The 9,870-nt window shown below is 51.4% G+C and overlaps 1 protein-coding gene across 2 annotated transcripts; it reads right to left on the bottom strand.

Annotated features, from left to right (window-relative positions):
- Positions 1-90: 90 nt before the first annotated feature.
- ARHGDIB (Rho GDP dissociation inhibitor beta) lies at positions 91-9,106 on the bottom strand. 2 transcript variants are annotated; one of them, XM_021282808.2, is made up of 7 exons: positions 8,797-9,045; positions 5,776-5,857; positions 5,003-5,191; positions 4,382-4,465; positions 3,242-3,318; positions 1,817-1,880; positions 91-884 (listed from the first exon to the last, which is right to left on the bottom strand). In XM_021282808.2, the coding sequence occupies exons 3-7, from the start codon at positions 5,178-5,180 to the stop codon at positions 685-687; spliced, it is 603 nt and encodes a 200-aa protein (XP_021138483.1). In that variant the 5' UTR covers positions 5,181-5,191; positions 5,776-5,857; positions 8,797-9,045; the 3' UTR covers positions 91-684. The 2 variants fall into 2 exon arrangements, with proteins under 2 accessions (XP_021138483.1, XP_005515133.1); XM_005515076.4 differs by lacking the exon at positions 5,776-5,857 and having other exon boundaries at positions 8,797-9,106.
- Positions 9,107-9,870: the final 764 nt, after the last annotated feature.

Below are 9,870 nucleotides of genomic sequence, written 5' to 3'. Positions count from 1 at the left end.
TGAAACATACTCTTAAACCTTCCTATAATGCATTCTTCACATACACACCACCAAAAAGCATACTCTAGAAAAGAATGTCACACATGCAGAAAAGAAGAAAGAAACTGGTTTTATTCTTGGGACACTGAAGTCTTGTTACAGCATCTAGCTGCATTCCCCCTGACTGGTTTTGCCTGCACGAGGATGGATTTTAATGGGGTAGGGCACCAGATACAGACCAGGAGACTATGTGGGAGGTAAGTAACCATTTACAATGAGTCAGAGCACATGGCAAGTATAACTCGGATAGGGATTTTCCAGGGACCAGTCTGCCCTGCCAGGTGATCTTGTTTCCTAGAAAAGGCACTTCCGGGACCGAAGTTGGTACAGGACAGATGGAGGCAGCAGGAGGAAGTACTGGGAGAGAGGGAGGGAAATGCTTCCCAATTTAACCCATTACATGTCATGATGGGGTGGTGGTGAGGACGGGTGGGTTACTTTCAGTGTATCAGAAGAAGCAGCAAAGGCCGCCTGCAGGCCTGTGCATCAACCGATGCTGGCACAGAGCCCCGGCACCCACGAGAAGGGCTGCCAGGGCTGTGGCCGGCCACGATGGCAGGAAGGAGCAGCGTGGTGGGCATGACCCACCTGGTGACTGGTGCAGGAGGCAAGGGGATGGGAAGGGGGAAGGCAAACTGGGTGAACTCATTCTGTCCATTCCTTCTTGATGGACAGGTTCCACTCCCAGGTGAGATGGTCGTGCTTGTCATCATCCGTGAAGAAGGACTTGTTGTGATAGCTGCCTCGAGCCAGCATACCCTTAGGAGCCTCCTCAATAGGTGTCAGGAACTCGTACTCCTCTGGCCGTGGCCCATAGCTGCCAACCATGAACGTGGCTTTGTCCACTAGGAGAAAACAACCCACAAGGGATAAGCCCCTCAGGTGGGGAATGATAAAGGAGAGATGAAGCCACAAGCATGATCACAGACAGAAAGAAGACAGTGGGGAGAGAAAGGGGCATTTGTGTCAGCAAGGGGAACAGAATCAGAGGAAAAAGTGAGTTCATGAAGTACAGGGACAGCTGGAAGGATAAATGGATGAATGGGCAGATGGACAGGCAACTCAATCTGTACTCTCTCATTTATGTTCTGCTGAGAGTGGGTATACTCAGCATATGGCTTGAGATCTCTCTCGATCTCCTGCTACTTCTCTTTTCTGGTGAGAAGACACCACTTATGTGTGACGAATAGGATGCTGGAGCCTTAGAGGTGGTTGCATGCAAAAATGCACATGTGAGATGTGTGTGTGCAAAAGGGGACTTCCCTCTGCCTTGTCCAGGCAGGGCAGCACTGCACAAAGTGGAGTGGTGATGAGCAAACACAGGGCTCCACAGACAGCAGGAAGCTTTGTAGAGCAGCTGTGAATTTTACCAACTGCATCTGGAAGAGCTTTCAGGGGGTGGGAAGCTCCACATGGGCTAAGCCACCCTACAGGAGGCTGGGGGAAGCTGAAGAGCTCTGTATGGAGAGGAAATCTGTGGCAAGCACTGTCTAAACAGTGTCTCTGGGGCCTTTGCTGCTGCAGACATTGGTGTAGCATACAGATACCAGAGGCAGCTTGTATTGAGTTTACACAGGAATGGAAAACAGTTGGCCTGGGTGATGCAGAGTGCAGACTAATGCACTCTGCTGAGAAGACTCGCCTCCTGTGGCAGCACAGGGGGGGCCCTCAGGGCCAAAAGAGGCTCTGTCTCAGCCCAGAGCTGCAGAAACACTTCTTTGAGCAGAGGGAACATGGTGGTAGGAGCACTGCTGTGCAGCGCACAAAAGTCTCTTACCTTTCACCCCTGTCCGGTAGGTGTGCTGCACGTATTTCAGTCCCGACACAATGTCCCTGTTTACCTGCAAGAAGTGACCAGAAGTAAGTGTCAAGGGAAGGGTTTTGTTTCTGTACCTGCTACTGTTTTCTCTGCTTAGTGACATAACCATCTTAGCTCCCTGCACCACTGCTCTCAAAGGCTTAGCACAAGACACATTGTGGGGAGTCCTAACATGACTTCTCCATAGGCATCTGGAGACGTACAGCATCTTCCGCGCATCAACTGCACTTCCCCATCCTTTCCCTGACTTTGAAGATGACAAGTCATTCCTCCAGCACAAACAGGTGGGCAAGATTAGCTGAGTACCCCCAGCTGCCTTCTAAGCTACATAGGGAGCTGGCAAATTTCTCCTCAATAGACAGAGGGACACAGTTCATAATCTTTCCTCAAATCTCCCATCAATCACTTGGATGTATCCCTTGCTGTCTCCGTCCAGCATACACTGCCTCCCTACTCAATGTGGAAACAAGATGGGCAGATCCTTTTACATCCCAGGGAAGAATCCACACGGTGCCAGCTCTCACCAGCCTCGGGACTAAGGGAGTTAGAATAACCTGCCTAGCTCCAGGCACCTCCTGTCAACAAGGCTCAGATACAGATGAAAATATTTCATAGCACAAAGGAGAGCTGGAGGTGTCTCCGAGGACAAAGTCATCTCTGAGACAGCGAGCCAGCCTCAGAAAAGAAGGGAAATCTTTCCTATGGAGCCCACAACATTAACACTTTCCCTCCTCCATTTCAGGAGAACTACCGTCCTCCCCCCTTTTTGTCTTCTCTGCCAAAGCCAGCTTTGTCTGCAACAAATGTGTGGAGCTGATCATTTCAGTGCTGGATGCCACACTGCAGTGCTGCCTAGTTTCATCTTCAGCTGGAAACAGAAGAAAGGGCTGACACACTGGTTAATGGGCAAGGGGAGAAATGACCCCCTTTGGGTATATTGTGACCCAGAAGAACTCAGGTGTCATCAGCCAAATGCTACAGTATTGAATCTTTTTTATGCATACATGAAGCCCAGCAATGCGGACTGAACCAGTACTTCATGTCTTCTCCTCCCTATCCATTCCCTCTCTGTGTGAATTAAGGACTTTTTGGTGGCTGAAAAGCCAAGCCAAACTCAGCCAAAACTACCCATCTGGCTTCCAAACCCCCTGTGGTTCACCACTATGAGTGGATAGAAAGCAGCTTCTCCCAAGGGGTGGCAAGCAGAAGCAATTCCCTAGCAAGACCTGGTCCCTTGTTGGGTAGAATGACACCTGAAGCTACAAGAGCTTTACAAGGGCCCAGCTTTTGGGCAGGCATGCTGCCTGGTTCTAGTTATCTGACAGACTGCCAGTGACTGGCCTCCGCAACTGATGAGAAGCAACCAGAAGGAAAACAACTCACTCTGAAGTGGATCTTGACTCTGTATTCCACTCCTTCCTTTAACACGAATGTCTCTTTCTTGAGTGCTTCAAGGTCACCTGTAAGGAGAATATCAAGTTGTTAACTAAACGTATCACAGCAAGAAGACACCACAAATGGTACGATGGGGCCAAGACTGGCGATGGAGATGAGCAACCCTTCAAAAGATGGCACACCTGCAAAATGAGTATGCAGAGGTCTGCATAATCAGTTGCACTGTGAGAGCACATACACAGATAGGTCTGGGCCTGGGCATATATATCTGTCTGTGTCCACATCTATGAAGATAATGACTAAACAAGCACAGGTCTGTGCACATATACACAAATATATTTATGCACAGACTTGCTGGGCATCTGCAGGAGCGTGTGCATGGTTTTAAACTAAAGGAAGGGGATTCAGTCTAGACATGAGGAAGAAATTTTTTACAATGAGGGTGGTGAAACACTGGCACAGGTTGCCCAGAGGTGGTAGATGTCCCATCCCTGAAACATTCCAGGCCAGGCTAGACGGAGCTCTGAGCAACCTGATCTAGTTGAAGATGTCCCTGCTCATTGCAGGGGGTTGGAATAGATGGCCTTTGAAGGTCCCTTCCAACCCAAACTATTCTATGATTCACCCCAGGCTGGGGTGAGAGGACCATGTTTTGCAGCTCCTGCTCAGCTTGTGAGGCTGCCCGGGCTTTGCATGGTTTCAGCTGAACAGGAAACCTCTCTGCTCCTCTGGGCCCAGCTTCCTCTCTCTACAGAAAAGCCCATATAAGGTGAAGCCTGGTTCTCTGCCCATGTCCCCAGGAGCCGGAACTGCAGTATTGCTCGATTCTGAAGTTTCAAAACAGCTCATTACCCAAAGGCATGCACATCCCTTGTGCTCATGAGGTCTCACTGAAAGGAAGAAAGAGGATAAAGCAGGAGAAACTCCAGACCCTTGACACTCTCCTCAATTACATCTCCTTTTCTTTTCCATATGTGCAGACTTTAAAATAAGAAACAAAGCTAAGATGTCCTCAGAGTTCCTCTAAAGCCCACTGTAGCGTCCCAAAGGCAAACTTCCTTTCAATATAAAGCATGCCAGGGCCTTTGCTTCTTTCCCTTTGTGCCAAATGACAGAGTCTGTGCTTACCTGTAAGGTCCATAGTGATCGGTCCTGGAGCAGAGTCACATACCAGGGTGAGTCGGGTGACCACCACATTGGGAGCTGTTGGGTCTGCAGGAAGGAAAGTCAGGATGAAGCTGTCAGCTTGCAAAATTAAATGCAGGGGGAGGGGAATGACACCAAAGAAATGGGGCTGTTTTCCCACACAGAAACTGTACTTCATGAGCACCCAGTAATGCCAGGATTCTCTTAGGACAATAGGACCACGCATCAGCCCCAGTCCTTCAATATGGATCCCTCCAGCCTCCATCCTAATACCTAGAGGAGGTCTTTCCACTACAGGAGACTCCCCTCTTAAGATTATTCAGAGTAACAAGGCTCCCTTTAAGCATATGCTGGTCCCCTTATGTTCCTAACCCCTCAGGAGTCCTCCAAGGCCCACACAAGTCCCTTTCTGATTCCAGCACTCCCTAGTAACCTTACACCTAACGCTTAGAGCACCTTCCTTTACATGCATCTCTCCACCATCTCCAGTCCTGCAGCAGAAGCACATGCTGTCTCTTCTTTCAGTCCACCTTGTCCCATCCCCACAGCACACTATTGCAATGCATCTCCCCAGCCCCTTCCCATCAGCATGCCCCAGCCTACCTACTACCACAGGTCCATCTCCCAGCAGGGACTTCTTGTACTTAGCAAGGCTTTCATCATCCTTGTCCAACTCTTGCAGCTCCTGCAGAGTTTTCTGGGGAGGAGGTTTGTAATTGAGTTTCCCATCCAGCTCATCATCATCTTCCTCCACATGAGGTTCTTGGGTCTTCTCAGTCATGGTCACTTGGTCTGGGCAGCAGAGGAGGGGGCAGTCAGTGGGATTGCTCTGCAGGGGAGTAGTGTCCCTGGGGACACTTGGTCTGGGCACAGTGTGGTTCAGTCCCCTGGGCAGGCAGGCAGCTGCCCAGTGCCGAACGCAGCAGAATCGTTACAGGCAAATGGCGACGGTGATCGGCTGCAATCCTGACACTGCCGTGCTGATATTCTGGCTCGAACACAATCCCCCTCTACCCCCGCTCCTCTCCCTGCAGGCACCATGCGCACACGCAGACCTACACCATTCTTCCCTCCCGGGGAGGAGGTGCGGGAGCGGAGGCTGAAGCCAGAGTGATTTACAGCCATGCTGCAGCGCGGTTGCTGGCCAGCAACCCTGCAATTAGAAGCCACTGTACAAGGTTTCAGCTCTCACCAGCTATCTTGCACAAAGAGCCACTGCCACACGCAGACATGAATAAAGACAAGGCCAGAGGTTTCATTTACCCTCTCATAACAGGTTAAAAGCCATGCTCACGCAGCATTTCATACAAAAAGCAAATATCTGACAACAACTCCCTTACGTTACCAAGTTTGCTGAAGCCCTCAAGGAAACATACTCGCCACAGTCTATCTGCTGGTGTTCCCAGTGCCTGCTCCCAGGAACAGCTGAATTCACACACCGATCAGGTCTCCTTCCCACTGAGTAAGGAAGCGCAATGGTGACTGCATCCAGCCCAGCTGCAGAGCAGCCCTGCGTACCTGCACTGCATCAGTGAGGCTTCTTGGAAAGAAGAGGCAGGATGGCTGGACCCCACAGCCAGCAGAGCAGGGACACATGCTGCTGAACACAGGAGGGCAGAGAAGCTGCTTGGGTGGCAACCCAAATGGGAGCCAGAGTGGGTAGAGGTGAACTGATGGGCAGGCAGGGCATGGGGTGGAGGAACAGGAGACAGGCAGGAGAGGTGAGCAGTGCTGTCCCAGGTCCCCCTTAGTCAGCTGCCTGCCTCGCAGAGCCAGCCACGTGGTCCTAACCACCACCTTCCCAGTCTTCAGAGAAAGGCTGAAAAACAGAGCAGTGCCCTCCTGGTACAGCAGTGGTTGTCACAAGCAGCCAAGCCATTCCTTGCTGTTTGGGAGCAAGGGAATTTGATCGAGCTACACAGACCATTCAGTTCACTTCCACTTATACTAACTCCTTCTTCAACAGTGGCCCTACTAAAAATTTCCCTTTTGCCTGCTTAACTGCAATTTCCCCAGCAAGTCCTTTACCCTTCTCTGCAGCTGTGGCCTTAACATTTGCCCCTGATCCCAAAAGTTATATTGGGAGCTGGCAGCATAGTTTTCTCATTCGTTAAAACAGAAAGGAAATACACAAAAAAGTATATATGCAACAGTTCAGGGTGAATCAGCATGTGAAATCAGGCAACAATGAGTAATACGCAGACCTCCCAGTGTAATTCCAGTGGAAAAAAAAATTAAGGAGGGGTATATTAACATGTTAAAAAAGGGAGAGAGAAGGACTGAGCAGCACAGCAACAGGAAGACTCAGTGGAGCATGCTAATGGGCAATGGCCCTGATGCAAGACTACTTCGTAATGGCATTTTGTGGAGAGTCAGGAACTGGTGCAGAGCGGGCAGTTGGGAAATAAAAGGGAATCCCAAATCAAATGGACAGAAAAGAAAGCAGGTCCCAGTAGCTGAATAACCTTAGCTGAGTTCACGCTTCACCCTCGCAGTGAGAAGGACCTGTGTACCATGGGCAATGGCCCTTGAGCTTGTCCTCATGAGGAAGGAAACCAGAAGCCTTCTCATGAAAGCAGTGATTGCTTGTGCCCTGCTGCTCTGCAGCCATAGCACAGTCACCTTACAAAGCCAGGCGATCCCCTCGGTGCCATCCTACACTCAGCACAGGAAGGGGACATGATGAACCATGGCAGCCACCACCAGGTCTTGCCTTCCACTTGGGCTCCAGATGCAGATATGAATCATTTCCACTCTCCCAAGTTGTCTCGTGATACCAGGCTGCATCTGCCACTACTACAACCACAGAGCAGAGCTGCCTGCCTGTCCCCATCCTCCACAGGGGATTTTGTGGTTTATCACAGCAGAGGGAGAGATATCTGGCCACACACAGAAACAAGGCAGAGTCAGGGCTGGACCAGCTGGTTGCTCCCCATCCCTCAGACCTTCTTTTTGCATCACAGATGCTGCAGAGACCTTCCCTGTCAGTCTGTGGGGGTGACTCACTTGAGAGGGGATGCTTTTAGGCTCTGAAAACCTCCCAGAGACCCAGAGAGATGGATAGACAACCTACTGTGCCAACAGTGAGAACCTGTGGGGAACAGCACCAGTCAGGCTGTCTGGGCTGAAAAAACCCTGGCTTACAAGCATTTCAGGATGGCATCAATCAGACCTGATTCTGGCATTTCTCCCCAAGTTATGGACCTGACCCTTCCTTCCTGCCAAATTCCTAGGCAGGTGCTGACCAACAGAAAAGCTCACATCTCAGTGGCCCCTGCCTCTACCCACTCCAGCTCTGAGACTAGTCCCTCTGCAAGCTAAGACATGCTGCTGAGCTCAGGCATCAGTGCTTCCCCAGAGTGAGAATGTCGGTGTCCAATTGTCAGTGTCCCTTGGCTCCTGTGTCAGTGCCTGAAGCCAAGGGTTGGGCTAAGATGGAGAGCCTCCATGGCCTTCTGTCCACCAGCCTCTCAAAAATGAGAAAATTAACCCTATAAATGCTCTACTCAAGGAGAAAGCTGGGTGATTTATGCCCTGCCCCACCACATTTTTCTTGCTTTCCTGCAGCCCCAACCCACAGTCATGCAACACCTGCACCTCTGAGGTCTGACAGCACCCACAAAGCAGTGGGGAGAGGGGCAGGGACAACATTAGAGACCCCCTGCCAGAGAAAGAGGTAAAGCAGGAATCACATCCTGACAAGGGGTGTCAGCATCTCTCAGCCAGGCTCTGCCTGTGCCTGGGTGGGTGGCTGAACTTGCACCTGCAGCAGGAGGGGGCAGGTGACAGGTTGGACAGTGGTCACCTCCTTAACACCCCCCTCCCCCATGCTGCTGCTGTGCACAAAGACCGATGTCATAGGGTCATAATTTTATTTGCCCTCTCACTGTGCACCAAATTCACTCCCCTAAACCACCCCCTGATCGAGGGCTTATCTCCAGGAAGCGTGATTGGCAGGGAGGACGCAGTTTTCCGCGATGGGGGACAAACACACCAGCCCCACCAGCGCCCCCAGCCCTGGCCTCCCCAGCCCACCCCGCTGGGGTGTGAGGACTAAAAGGGAGCCCATCGCCCAGCTACCCCCAGGGGCAGCCGGGTACCGCCCCGCAGGGATACACCCGCTGTCACCCGCCGGGGCCCTCCCGCCACCCCGGGGGTGCGGGGGCTGCCTGCCCTTCCTCTGTCCCTCCACCCCATGACACTGCAGAGCCCGACTTCCCCCTCCGATGCAAGCAGGGCCCTGCCTGTCTCCCCGGGCAAGGCTGGGTAAAGGAGCCAGCCGCCGGGAACAAAGGCGCAAAGTTACGCGGCGGCAGGGAAGAAGGAGACGGGGGTGAGCCCGCTCCTCTCCCCCTGCTCGGCCCCCCCGTCCTCCCATCGCCGGGGCTTTTACTCACCGGCTCAGCGGCGCCTGCGACCGGGGTCTTCCTCTGCTCTCAGCGCTCAGCTCTGAGCTTTGGCAGTTGGAGGAGGAAGGAAGTTGGTGAAGAGAGAAAAAAAAAAAATTAACTCTCACACGCAAAAAAAAAAAAAAGGCAGCCGCCGCCACCACCACCAGCCCACTCGCAGAGGGAGCCCTGCGCGATCCCGCATGCTGCAGCGCTCCCGCTTTGTCTGCGCGGCCGCTCGCCCGGCGCTGCGCTCTTTTTGCGCAGAGGTGCGCAGGGCTTTGTCTGTGGGTCTGAGCCCAGGCAGGGACGCGGGAGCGCCCCGCGGTGCGGGCTCTCGGTGCGTCTTGCTGTGCCTGCCAGTGGGGCCCTTTTGTTTTTCAGCTCGAATTTTTATTTTGTTTGTTTTCCTGGTGTAATTAAGGTCGATTTCAAAAGCTGGTCCTGATTTATGCCGACTAAAATAACGGGAGAATCAGGTTGAGTGCATTGCTGCATACATGTGGGGAAGGGGTGCAAATGGGGGTTATTGTAGATGAACTTCATTTTTCCTGCTTAACATATGCTACCTGCTGCACTTAATCAGGTAATTGTTCCCAACTCCCAGCCATTTTCATATAAGCAGTTTCAAAGATCAGCTACCTCAGGAAGAACGAGCTCTTGTTTCCCGGTGTTGCTTAAATGATCAGAAAGATTTTACACCACTTCCTCTCTTAACTATCAGCAGATTTTATCTTTCTTTTCCAGTCACAGAGTGCCTACTTAGTCTTCAGTCACATAAATCTTTCACACAGGCAATCCTCAGTGCAGAATTTAAGAACAAATTAGATCATTGGTTTGTAACCAACAAATGTGGATCTGCAATGACTGATAGACTGCTCTTAATGCATTTGCAGAAGCAAAATAAGCAAACCAAATCTGTTGTCGATGGGCTTAAATTCACTGCCCTGGATCCACATGTCCATTAGAAAACATTTAGCGTACACAAATTTTTAGAGGTTGCAAACCACTGGGTAACAGGGGTCTCCTTCAGGGATGGGAACATCTCAAAAGAGATGGACTGATTTTCCCAGCTTACTATTG

The sequence above is a fragment of the Columba livia genome, chromosome 1, assembly GCF_036013475.1.
Source record: "Columba livia isolate bColLiv1 breed racing homer chromosome 1, bColLiv1.pat.W.v2, whole genome shotgun sequence".
Lineage (NCBI taxonomy): Eukaryota > Metazoa > Chordata > Aves > Columbiformes > Columbidae > Columba > Columba livia.
This window is presented reverse-complemented; position numbering and strand designations above follow the sequence as displayed.